We start from the raw sequence: 13,233 nt of genomic DNA, 5'->3' as shown, positions 1-13,233 counted from the left end.
GGATTAAACAAATTATAAAACACTACCTGGTGGTAATGTGAAAGTTAGGAGAGTTTATTTAAGATTTTGGGAAGTTAGATGCTTAGGGAGTGTTCATCTGTAATGGCATTTTTCCTAAATCAGGTCTTAACTCTAATTACCATGGTTACCAAACAGTTAAAGCTGCAGTAGGTAATTTTTATAAAAAATAATTTTCTGTCATATTTGCATATTTACACTATATTCTGACAGTAGTACATGACAATATTAGGTTCCTATGGCTCCTCCTAGTGTTACTAATGGCATTTGCAAGAAAAATATAGGATCTGTTTCTGTAATACGGCCTCTGCTCATCCCCCATTTTCCATTATAGATACTTATTCCAGTATAACCAGGTCACAGGTGTGTTCCACTTAAAGGTCACACAAAGACGAAGTTTGATGACGTTGTGAAGTAGCATGGGATCATGGGAGTTGTTGTCTTCACCACCATTGCCATCATTGCAATCAGCTTTTCCCGGTTAGGATTCCTTCGTTCAGGAGGTTTCTACCGGGAGCCCCATCATATCACCTTTGCATGCACAAAGAAGATAGCTTTACCTGAATAAAATGACAGATTTCTCTGAGTTTGAACATTGTTGCAAAGATTTGGGATAATGTAAGAACACAACTCAACTACATATAGAACATAGCTCTAGCGTTTATAGATATTTTAATGTGGAAATGTTACAACATCGTTTAACTTTGTAAAACTCCCACCAGAAGCATGAAGAGAAACTCTGGAAGAAATTAACTGTTTTCAGAAGTTCAGAAAATTGTGATGAGTAAACTGAACCTAATGAAAAAATTAAAGCCCCTTTTAAATATTGATGTTATTTATAAATAAATGACAATAAATTAAAAAAAAAACATGGTTAGGTAGGCTATTATTTATTTATAGTTTAACACACCAAGACTCTTCAAGTCTCCAAGTCTGTGTGCCAGATTTGATGAACAGTTTTCTGGTAACATAAGCAAACAACCCCACTCGTCATCACATTCATTCCTGATTGGCACAGAAACTTGACCCCACCTTTGTTGAGTCCTGCCAATTAAAATCAGTGAGAAGACCTCAGTCAAAAACGCAAATACAGAAATCTTTCATGTGAAATAACCAACATTCATGCTAATGGGATACAGTCAAGCTTCATCAGAAGACTAATGACAGATGGTCCAAAAAACTATAGTGTTTTGCAGTTTAAATTCCTGCTCAGGTGCTGTTTGTGCCTTTTCACAGCACATTATGTGTTTATATCCGGATAATGTATTTTAACTTGTTAACAACCCTATGAGGCAGCAATTACCACCTACACTAACCAGTTTTCAAAATGATTTTTTTCTTTTGCAGTAGCATCATTATTTTGTGAAAATGACCTTTCGCTTAATACCTCTCTCATTATCATGAGAAAACAACTTTGTTATTCTGGGATGACAGGATAATTAAGCTGTGATCAGTGAGGGTTTCAAAAACATATTGCAGCCACTCAAGGCTTCCGTAGCAGATATTCTGACACATGAATGTAACTCTAAACATCTGATCATACCATGATGCAGCCATTTGAATAAGAGCTCTCACAAAGTGACATCTACATTCATTTCCTGTCCTATTATTAGCATATATTAATATATTGTTATGTCTAGGCCCCCTGCAAGTCCACTATGATAGTATGTCAAAGCTGAGTTTTATCAGTGCGACATGTGCTGGACTGTTTGAAGTCCAATGAGGTTCTGTGTCCTCAGACATCTGAAGACTGGTTGGGTGATCACTGTAAACTCTGATCACATCTCCCAGCGTCTGGAAGTGATTGGGGCTCCTGATTTGTTCAGACTTCCCCCGCATTGGGAGATTCACACTACAGTCATTACAGAAATGTATGTGTGTGTGTCTGTGTGTGTGTGTGTGTCTGTGTGTGTGTGCACATGCTACTTACTACATGGGTAAAAAAGTCTGTTGACTTCTAGACATAATTAGTGGGGCCTGGACAAGTGAGTGTGTGTGTAGTGTTATCCATGTGTCTGTGTATGTCTTTCTGTCTTGTAAGAGCAGGAAACTGAGGATTTATCTGGAGTATGGTGTGTGTGTATGCAGTACATACAGTATATACTGCATTTGTGTGTGTCCGTCTGAGGGCCACGGAGGACAGAAGCGTCTGACTGGAGTGAGAACACCGAGCTTAATCTGCAGCTCCATTCAGCTTTAACACACACTCACACACACAAACTGGTTTTCTGTCTGGGCCCAGTGTTTCTTTTGGAGTGGAGCTTGTTTTTGCCCACTGCCCTGCCTCCTCTGGTGCCAGACCGTGTCTTTCTCCCCTTTAAAGGTCCATTAACTCCCACTAGCTGTCTGTCCTTATACAGCAGCACTCAACAAGCAAAGGAAGTATCTGTCTGTGGCTGAAATAATGGACCACTGCTGTTTAGAATGTCAATTTTACAGGTACACTGTTGAACACCATGTTGAATCCTAATGGGCTGGAATGAAAACAACCAATCAGAGCCAAGAACGTAAGTTCATTGTTCATTCCCAGGACGTCAAATACAGACGCCAGTGGTGAAACTTTTGCTGCTAGAGGCCAGTAAATCTAAATAAGAATGTAATACACACTAAAAATATGCAATATAAATAAACATCTCGATATTTATTGTACAAACTCTAGTGCAGTATTGATTTTTAAGGTACTTGTCATGGGGATGAGTGGTTAGGCTGTACTTTAACAGCTGAGAAAACTTGTTTGTTACTCAGGACTATGTAAAGTTTCTTTGAACTGCACCTTTTCCCTTACATTAAAATATTACACAATATTAAGTCACCATCAACTAAACCCACTTTGTGGACATTAGCTAAAAGATGTAATGCTACAGCACAGCTAACGTTAGATGGAACAGTACATTATTGTGAAAATATAAGGACATTGAATAACATTGTTTGTCACAATCGCATTGCAACAGTAATCATAGTTTGCTAGTTAACAACGATTCAGTTACTTCTCAAACAGGCAAGAACTTTCCTCTTCCACGCATCAGGAGGCAATAAGTCCGCTGCTAATAACAGTCCGCCCTGTTTCAATATCAACATCCGTTGTTTGCTGATACCTCTCAGCCACCGTAGGAACATGATGTGTGGTGTCCAGTACTTGAGCTCATCTGACAAGGGATGAAAAGGGCTTTTTAATAGAGACAAACAAAACAAGTGTTGTATTCCTTAGTGAGATATGTGTGTGTCAGTGTTTTGATTTTAGTAGAAGACTAATGGCCATAGCTGTAGACATTCCCAGACCCTAAAAACACAGTACACCCACCTACAGTACACACACATAAACAGTTTGTCCAACCACGCTTGAGTGGTTCATGCATTTCAATTGGAGAAATCTATTAATTGGTTCGTTAATATGGAGCTGTGGCTAGCTGTTGTCTGCGTTTGGTTTAGCTTGGAGGCAGCTGAATGGCTGCAGTGTGGTTCTCAGCTCTCTATCTGTCCTAACTGGCAGATTAGACCAGGGCCGCTTTACACTGGGATAAATGAGCTGCTACCAGTTTAGTCTAATGTTATTGTAAGCCAGCAGGAGAAATGTGCACTTTATGGCAGTTAACACACACCAAGAGATTGGGTGTTGTTATTGTTGCTAACAAGGTGGAACGGATTTAACAGCGTGTCCATGCTGTCATGGGGAAAGGAACGTTCTGCTATGGCACATTTCACACAGGGCTCAGGTTCATTCTAAAGCTGTGTGTGTGTGTGTGTGTGTGTGTGTGCGCGCATATCTGTGGGTTTTTTGTTTGACATTTTGGGCTCTGCCAGCTGGAGCTCAGTGAAGTGCTGAGATGGCTGCTGGCTGGGTGATGTGTGCTGCAGGTGGAGTGTGCTGTATCCTCACAGGTGTCTGTGTGATTATGCATGGGTATTTTACTGGGTCCGCATGTGTTTGTGAATGTACATCACGTTTACTTTGCATTTTTGGAATTTACCTGCTGGTCTCTCTAGAGTAAACTGAGGTAAGATCAACAAAGATCAAGGTGAAAAGTAGGATAAGTATTCAAAAAGAGGCCTAAAAGATGGACAAACAGCACAATACTGCACGAGGGGTAAATGTACAGCCTTACAAAAGGGTTTGTGAATTTATCAGAATTGCAGCGTGAATTCACGTTCACAGTTTTCAGACATCAATTTATAGTAATAATAATAATATAATAACAACTTTATTTATATAGCACTTTTCTTAACAATGTTAAGAAATGTGGTACAAAAGAAAGAAAGAAAAATTAAAGCAAGTCAGATAAAATGACAATAAGGAACATAAGCAAAACAATGGAATGAATAAGAACAAATAAATAAGATAATAAAAACATTACAAATAAAATTATATCAGACATTCCCAAAAGCTTGCACCAAGAGAAGAGTTTTAAGAAGAGATTTAAAAAACCCAGTGATGTAGAGTTCAACCAGGCAGTGAGTTCCATAGTGGGAGACTCTAATGGAAAAAGCCTGATCGCCTTTTGTCACACAGCTTTACCTGGGGTGTATCTGTGGACCTCAAGGGTGGTGGGGGCACATACAAGGATAATAAATCAGAGATGTATGTGGGAGCAAGTCTGTTTAAGGCTTTAAAAGTTAGTAATAACATTTTGAAATCAATGTGAATGTTGACAGGGTGGCAATGTAGGGAGGCCAGCATTGGGGTGGTGTGTTCCTATTTCCTTATCCCAGTAACAAGTCGAGCAGCAGCTTACTGTACCAGCTGGAGACTGTGGTGGGAGCCCTGGGTGATACCTGATTAAAGTGCAATACAGTAATCAAGCCTAGAAAAAATAAAAGCATTTACTACTTTTTGCAGATCACCAGAGCATAAAAATGACCTCATTTTCTCAAGCTGGTTAAAATATATGACTGAACAACATTTTTGACTTGAGGTTTACATCAATTATTACACCCTAACCCTAACCCTAACCCTAAGATTCCTAGCGGCCTGATTAACATTATGTTGAAGACCACTGAGATTTGCTCTAAGAGAGCTGAAATTTGTTCTAATTTATCATCATTAAATTTCAGATAGTTTTGTGACATTTTACATAGGGGGAAATTTAGAAATGATTTAAAGTTTCAGTGCACCGGAATCACAGCAAAACATGTTTCCACTCACTCTAACCTCTAACTTAGTTCATAATAAAGAACAGACACATATTTTCAGAACTTACCAGATAGTCAAATTTCCTCTCTTACTTACTTTTTTGTCTGGTCGCTGTATAAATGTATTAAAAATAAAATACAAAGATAAAAAATGACTAAAATACAATAGATAAAATAGATAATACAGATATAACTATAGTGTTTAATAAAAGCTACACTGTAAAACCCAATGAGTTAGTTCAACTGAACTTGTTTGAGGAAACTGATTGCCTTAAACCGTTTGTCTATTCACTCAAACAATTTAAGCATTACATATATTTGATTTGAGTAGAAGTAACTCAAGTATTTATTGTTAAGGTAACTTGGATAAATTAAGTTAATTGTACCAATTCCATTCAGTTAATTGAAGTTACACTCATTTGCAGAATTTCTAAACTTATTTATAATGTCTGAACAGTGTATCCGAGTAAAATAACTTAAATACCTCTTCTTTATTACCACCAGGTTGAAAAACAAATTATTGGTTATCGGAGTAGCCCATTCATTTTCTGTGAGTTATTTAGATGTATACTGACAAAATTAAGTTCAAGAAAATGAGTCAGTGGAATGAACCGGAAATAAATCAGCTGTACTTAAAATACTTCACACATTTAAATGCATTATTAAACAAGTGAGTTGCTTCAACAATTCATTTTTGATTTTGGTTTAATTCATGTGAATGATAAATTATGTTAACTTACCTCTTATCAAGATTTAAGATACCAGGTTTTACAGTGTATACTAAAAACTCAATAAAATAGATTAAGAAGACAGACAAAAATAACAAACAAATAAGAGGGATAAAAAAGAAAATATTTTAGTAAAGAATAATGAAATTGTTGTAATAAATAAATAATAAAAGGAAATATAATCAAATAACTGACTAAAATAAGGTAAATAATGGTTGTGGTAAAAACCAACCAAGCCATTCCTAGTTAAAATCCAAGCTGAAGAGGTCTGCATCACCAAAGGTTTAGTCCTGCACTTTAGAGCTACTAAGAGGCTGGTGCCAGAGGATCTGAGGGGCCACACTGGTGCATACACTGTGAACATGTGTGACATATACAGGTATACTGTATAGACCAGATATAGTGCAAGACCATGAAGAGCTTTAAAAACAGGTAAAATAAAATAAACACTGTGACTAAGAGGCAACAGATGTCATGGTTTACAGGGACTTTTGTGACAATGGGTCAAAAACTTTTTAGCACACGTGGAAGAAGCAGAGGAAGCAAATTTCGCATTTCTGTCCCATTCACGTCACCCAGTTTGCGTCTTTGCATTGACTTTTTTAATGTAATCGACTTGCTTGTTTATCCGCATTTGCTTGTGAACGCACGTCTAGCCATGCAAGCAGTTTTGGGGATCTACTCTACTTTTGTGTTTTCTCACAGCTTGAGTATCACAGAGTCAACTGTTGGTTTGCAATAGTGCTAAGAGTTTTCTTTTACGTTGCTTTGCAGAAGCTGTGACGGCAAAAACATCCGCTACAGAGCCTGCAGCAACATGGTGAGTCTGATTTTCACTACTCTGTGTAATGTATGCTGCTACATTAATTTTAGAATCATAGTACAGAAATATAGGAATTTTATAGGAATTATTCTGTTGGGAGCAAAACAGGAGGTCAGTTGACGTTATTATACCTAAGAGTTACAAGCCTGTGTAGGGAGGAGGTCGGGAATGGATGGTTTAACATGGGAGACCATTTCCCATTTCTGAAAACCTAAAAAAATTAATACTTTATTCCCTGTGAAGCTATTAGCGCTATTAGTTACCACGACAAGAACCCTCCACAGCTGCCTGTTTTTACAAAAAAATATGTAAGGAAGCAAACAGCTTTCTGATTTCTGTTTCATGGGGACTTAATGCATATGAACACTGCCAATAGGGACATCTGGTCAGAAAATACTTAAGGGCTAAAGGGCTAAAGGGCAGTTAGAAACTGTGTATTTTGCTGTTTAATTTGGAGGACTTGTTATTGTTTTTTGTAAGCCGCACAAGACAACTCTGCAAGGGTGTATTCCAGCCTCACATATCCTGTAGTCTGAGTGATGCTTTTTGGAAAAGAATACCTATGTGACAAGAGTTTACAATACATACAAGTTTGAAGTACACTATGTACTTCAATTGAAATGTACAATATGTAATTTCGCCACAAGGCTTCTCAATCAAAACAATTAAACATAGTACGAAGTTTGGTTACGTTTGAAGTAGCGTGGCATCATGGGAACTGATGCCATTGTCTAGGTTTGGTTGTTCTCAAAGTGAATCCAGCCATTAGATGTATATTTTCATTCCACAAGATAACTCCACCATATTTAATAAAAACTACCACTGAGCCACCCCCACTGTGGGCCAGTCTGAGTTCACCCAAATTAAGAAAAATAAACATTTAAGCTGACGTTGATCAGTTTCCATTGAAGAAATAGTCCCTTTGAAAAACTGATTCTGAGAGTACCAGAATAAATGGGGTGTAATGTACATATTAAATTCATACATTGTTATATAAAATATGTAGGGTTTAATCAATTTAATCAATGCGTGATCAAGTGTTAGCAGTGAATGTGTTCATTGTAAAACATTTTTTACATACATAAAATCTCAGCTGAATCTTTTTTTTTTTTTTGCCATTTTCAACTTTGTTTTTTTTAATTGTTGAACCACAAGAGATTTGATGAGTATTTGATTAGATAAAATCGGAAAAATGCAGTCCTACCCCAACCCTATTCATGGTTCTTGCAATAATTATGTCTCAGTGCTCACAGTTCCCCTAAATTCTCAGTTTTTCTCCCAGCTTGCTGTTAAGGATGAGAATCTTATCAGGGAGCTCTGAAGAAGTTTGGTCTGGGGACACTATTATGTACTAGAACATGTCCAAGGACTGTATCTCTTAGCTTATATTTCCTGTCAATTTGGTAACTGGTAGGTAAGTATATGGAACTGAGTACTATGCAGGCATCAAACTCTGACTATTGGGTTTCAATTCAAATATGTGATGCACTGTATGTGTGTGAAGTAGGGAAATAAAGGACATGTGAATTCTTTAGCTCAAATTAATTCTGTTTAATTTTATAAGTGAATAATTCCTCCACCAGTCCATTCTGTAATATCAACATCGTCATTTGATCCATGGGATACCAACAACCGCAACCACCCACATGATGGTAGCTCTGCAGTACTGCACTTTCCCAAACCGCAGAAACACATCCAGCCTGTTGAAACAACCTTCTTAATCAGAGGAAGACTAGTCTTATTTATCTTCTTCCCCACTGAAGTGGTTTACTCTGGATTCATTGCAGAGCTTTAGTAACATCCAGTGGGAAATGTTCCCAGGATAATATTTATCCCAGCTCCCGTGTTCACACATGGAGCCTAACTCTGACTGAACTGAAGGCTCTGTTTACTGTGCTCCATATAGACGTCTGGAGGATTTGTAGACTGGCAGAGTGTGAATGAGTGAAGCTGATGTGTCAGACTAGTTCTCAGTCAGCGAAAAGAAGAGTTGCTATTGGCTGCCAAAAGTCTGCCAGTTGTCATCTGGAAGAACAAGCCTCTGTTATTGATCTGAGACAGTTTTTAGTCCCAAGAAGCATCAGGTGTTAAGTTGTTGACAGTTTTTCTGCAGGGTTACCTCCTCAGTAAGATAGGCTGGATTTCCAGTCTGAACCACACAAAAACATATGGAAGCCAATATTTTATTAACTACTTTGATATGTCATTTGAATTGACCCTTCCTTAGTCCCCCCCATTTTTGCTCTGTGCTCTAATAACAGTTGAGCATTGGTCAGAACTTTCTCCTCTCTTGTATTTAGATGTTGAAAAGAAAACATTTTGAAGATGGTTAAAAGATAAAAAGCAAAATATAGTTGCTGTGGAAAAATATGATGAGAAATGACATCAAGTTGAATTTCTATTCTATATCATGTTTGCTGTCTTAAATATCAAGTGTACAGTGTTAGGTATGGGAGCTCTTCTGTAGTAGTTTAAAACAAAACGATCAGGAACAGTCAGAGCACAAGCAGCCATTGGCTGTTAGAGTGGAGTGGAGGTAGAGCCAGCCGTAGGGATGTAAGACACCAACTATTACAGCTATTAGTCCAGGTGAAATGAAAAATGTCTTTTTAACCTTTTAAGATCCCATCCTTAGTTGTATTGTTCCCCTATTTAACAATGTATGCCAAATAATGTACTAAAAATACATTTCTTTGTATTTTTATATCAATATCTCATAATTTTGTCTCCCTGTAAAACAATGTGTGATGTGACTCGTGCTTACGTAAGCATGAAATTTAACTTATAGCGTGACAACCACTCGTCAATCAATCTTCAACTTTAGCGACACAGAGCGACTATTCATTAGTTAGTTAGCTAGCAATAGCTATAGCATGGCTAACTACTGGAGCAGGGTAACATGAATTATAATGAATTACTGTGGTGTCTCACTCTGACCGCTGTCCATGGATGTCGTTCCTCTCCTCAGGACTGTCCAGCAGAGTCAGGGGATTTCCGGGCCCAGCAGTGTTCAGCGCACAATGACATCAAGTACCAGGGTGTCACCTATGAGTGGGTCCCAGCACCTTATGACCCGTCGGCACCCTGTGCACTGCGGTGTCAGGCCAAAGGGAGAGGTCTCACTGTTGAGCTGGCCCCCAAGGTGCTTGACGGGACGCGGTGCCGGGCGGATGCCTTTGACATGTGCATCAGTGGAGTGTGTCAGGTAAGGGACTGTATTGTATATAGATCAGAAGGTGTCCATCCAGTGTCATCCACCCCTGATATGATGCACCATTTTTTCTCATTAGAGTGAAAAACTAGTCATTCTAGTCATGGTATTAGTCGGGATATAAAAATACACCTGTTGGATTATTCATTTTTATATAGACCAGAAGCCTCTGTTGAACACACTACATTAGATATTTTTTGGTAAACCCACAACTGTAAAGTTTTACTGTGTCTATGGTTAAAATAACTACTTAGTTAAAGAGCAACTAAACCCCAAAAGTACCTTTGCAACCTCTGTATATGGGTATTTAGTGCTGTTGATTAATTCAGGTCCAAATCTGCAAAGTATTCTACAGATATGCATAATGACTGCCCTCTACTGGTGAAACCCAGCTATTGCTATTGAACTTTGCAGTTAGCTGATCTAGAGGCAGGTGATGTATGGTGACATCAACCAACCCCTACTACTATAAAACGAATGTCTCCACTCTGCAGACTAAGGCCTGCTACCTAGCAGTAGCCTGACTCTGTGCCGCAGACATCGGATTTAGCCTCTCTGAACTGCTAGCTTAGCTAACGTTACAACATAGGCACCCAACAGAAACTTTTACAAACGACTGTAAATGTGCTTCTAGTGACTCTCTCTGCTTGCATCACAGACAGGGAGAGTCTGACAGCAGCTGCTCATTGCTGGTTAGCTCTGTTAGCTCTGAGTACCGGCAGCTGTCACTCGGGTGTGTGTTACCTCTCGCGTCACACACTCCTTACCTACATGGCCATGCCCTCTATTTGATTCTCTCTGCTTTATTTTATTTTTTATCTGCTAGGAGGAGAGAGCTAGCGGAATTTAGGTTTTAGTTTGGGACCTTTGTCGTCATGGTTACAATAACAGATAATGTGGTTAAGTTTAGGTAATGATTGTGGTTATGGTTGAAAGAAACCAGTGTTGACTGTTGGTTGGAAATGGTAAAAACAACAGCGGTTTCCAAGGTTGAAGTTCTGCGTTTTGGTGACCCATCGGATCTCCCTCTGAACTTTGTGGCTCTGTAATAACGTCAGCCGATTTCCTCGTTTGCTCCCGATGGACAAAAGTCATGACAGGTCTTTGTCACTTGAACGTAAACACATAACGCTCTCCTATTACCCTCAGCCATATTCTGTAGTCCAGTTTTGTCTTTGTTCTTTGTTCTGTGAGATACATTTTGAGTCCACATTACAGCCAATAATGTGATTCCACATGTAATGGCCTCTCATGAACTAAAATGATGAGCTGGAACATGGAAACTTTGGTCCCTGCAGTGTCATAATCATGTCACAGGCTCTATATTTAGTGTAGCTTTGTGTTGGGACTCAGAGTGGGATTTACTGCGGATGGCTTCTGCTCCCAGGTTGGCTGCTTGATTACAGGCTGTTTGTGACTGCATAACAGGAGGAGTGCATGTATCACAGTTGACAACCCATTTGCGAAACAATTATTTATATATACTCTTTGGTACATAGGTGATGTAGCAGAAAGTGGTAGTGTAGTGGATACCTATTATGAGCTACTGAGTGCTCTCGTCCAACTGTCAAGTGAATCTGGATGTGTTTCCTTCAGCTGTGGGAGTGGGAAACAAGTGTTTTCCATCTTGTTGTTGCGTGATGTTTGACCATATTTCATGCTGTTGAAAATAACAAATTACACAGCTATAACGGCCATACCAACCTGAACTGGTTCAAGACTTTTGGGAGGTTGTGGTCAACAAACTTTTTTTGTAACTGACGTTTAAAAACCGCGGCAATAAGTAAGGGTAAGGCAAGGGTAAAGGGAAAAAAAAGGCACAACAGAGGCAATTGTGGGTAGGGAACAGGATTATCTCCTCTCTGCTTCAACAGCCAAGATGATGAGGTAGCATCCTCAACAGATCTAGTAAAATATGCTTAGGCAAATCCAGCTGTCTACATCATACAGTGCAGTTCCATCAGTGGAAAAGGCAGCTGCGTTTACAATCTGACATTTGAAATGTCCCAATATTCTATAATGATATCTTAATACAGGAGTTGTAAGAGGCTTACACCTTTCCCCATCTGCAGTTGTCATCCTGAAGTATCACGCTACAATGGTATAGACATTTCCCCTCAAAAGTAAAAGGAAGGAAAAGGAAGAGTGCTAAGCTTTATTCTGCTTCCTTCTACTCAGTGTTGAGATAATGCATACATAATGTCAAGTAGCTGAAGGGTAAAGGAGCAGTGATGGACCAGGAGACATGAGTAGAAATAAAGTGTTTACATGTAGTGTCCTCGTAAGGAGGTAACGCTATTAAACTTCACTGTATAATTCACCAGCAGGCTCTCTGCGCCAAACATCTCAAATTTGACTATGTTATGAAATTAGTGGCAAAGGCAATCAATTCTATTCACTCTAAAGTTCTATACCACCGACAGTTTCAGCAGTTCTTGCTTGACATCCAGGCTGAATACGGAGACGTAATATATCACAACGATTTGAGGTGGCTAAGTCGGGGGACCGCACTGCAGCAATTTTTCTCTCTCAAAGAGGAAATTGGGTGAGAAGGGACAACCAATGGAAGAACTCTCCGATCCTGTATGGCTGGCAAATTTGGCTTTTTTGTTTGACATAACGAAGCATTTTAGTGCGCTGAATGTTAATCTTCAAGGGAAAGATGCAGTGGTGAGCCAGCTATACGCTCACATCAAGGCCTTTGGAACCAAACTGCAACTTTTCCAAAGACACTTGTCCCAAACAGAGCCCTGCACCGTGCATTTCCCAGCTTTGAAAGAGGTCATTGACAGTTTCCCACAGGACAACATCGGTGCGCAAATGAAGAGTTATGCAACAGTTATCGCATCTCTTTCTGTGGAATTTAACAAACGCTTACAGTTATTGAAAAGGACATGTTGCCTTTCTCTTCTCCCTTCTCCGTGGACCCTGATGATGCTCCTCCACAGCTGCAGCTTGAACTCATTGAGCTGCAGTGTGACAATGAGTGCCGTGGAAAACACCAGCAGTTTTCTCGTTGACTTTTACCGGCAGCTGGACAAAGGCAGGTTTCCAGAAATGCAATCATTTGCTAAGAAAATGCTAAGCTTATTCGGCTCCACATATTTGTGTGAGCAAACATTCTCAGTCATGAACTTAAACAAGAACCAATTGAGGTCAAGACTAAGTGACTCCCACTTACGTGACATTTTACGCATCTCAACTACTGCCCTCAAGCCAGACCTGGCCTCTTAACTGAAATCTAGATCTCAGTATCACCCTTCTCATTAGTGTCAACAAGTTATCTTTTCCTTGATCAATCTGAAATTGAGTATTTTAAACAGTAA

General features: G+C 39.1%; 1 protein-coding gene across 1 annotated transcript in view; it reads left to right on the top strand.

Annotated features, from left to right (window-relative positions):
• The window catches only part of LOC118343423 (ADAMTS-like protein 3), a 52,718-nt gene that overhangs the window by 20,891 nt on the left and 18,594 nt on the right, over window positions 1-13,233 (top strand). Inside the window, exons 7-8 of the mRNA XM_035682225.1 lie at window positions 6,648-6,693; window positions 9,665-9,901. Of these exons, the coding sequence (XP_035538118.1) occupies window positions 6,648-6,693; window positions 9,665-9,901 (283 nt within the window). The remainder of the gene's footprint in view (window positions 1-6,647; window positions 6,694-9,664; window positions 9,902-13,233) is intronic.

This window comes from Morone saxatilis, unplaced genomic scaffold (assembly GCF_004916995.1).
Source record: "Morone saxatilis isolate NCDOM2014 unplaced genomic scaffold, NCSU_SB_2.0 Contig11, whole genome shotgun sequence".
NCBI lineage: Eukaryota > Metazoa > Chordata > Actinopteri > Moronidae > Morone > Morone saxatilis.
This window is presented reverse-complemented; position numbering and strand designations above follow the sequence as displayed.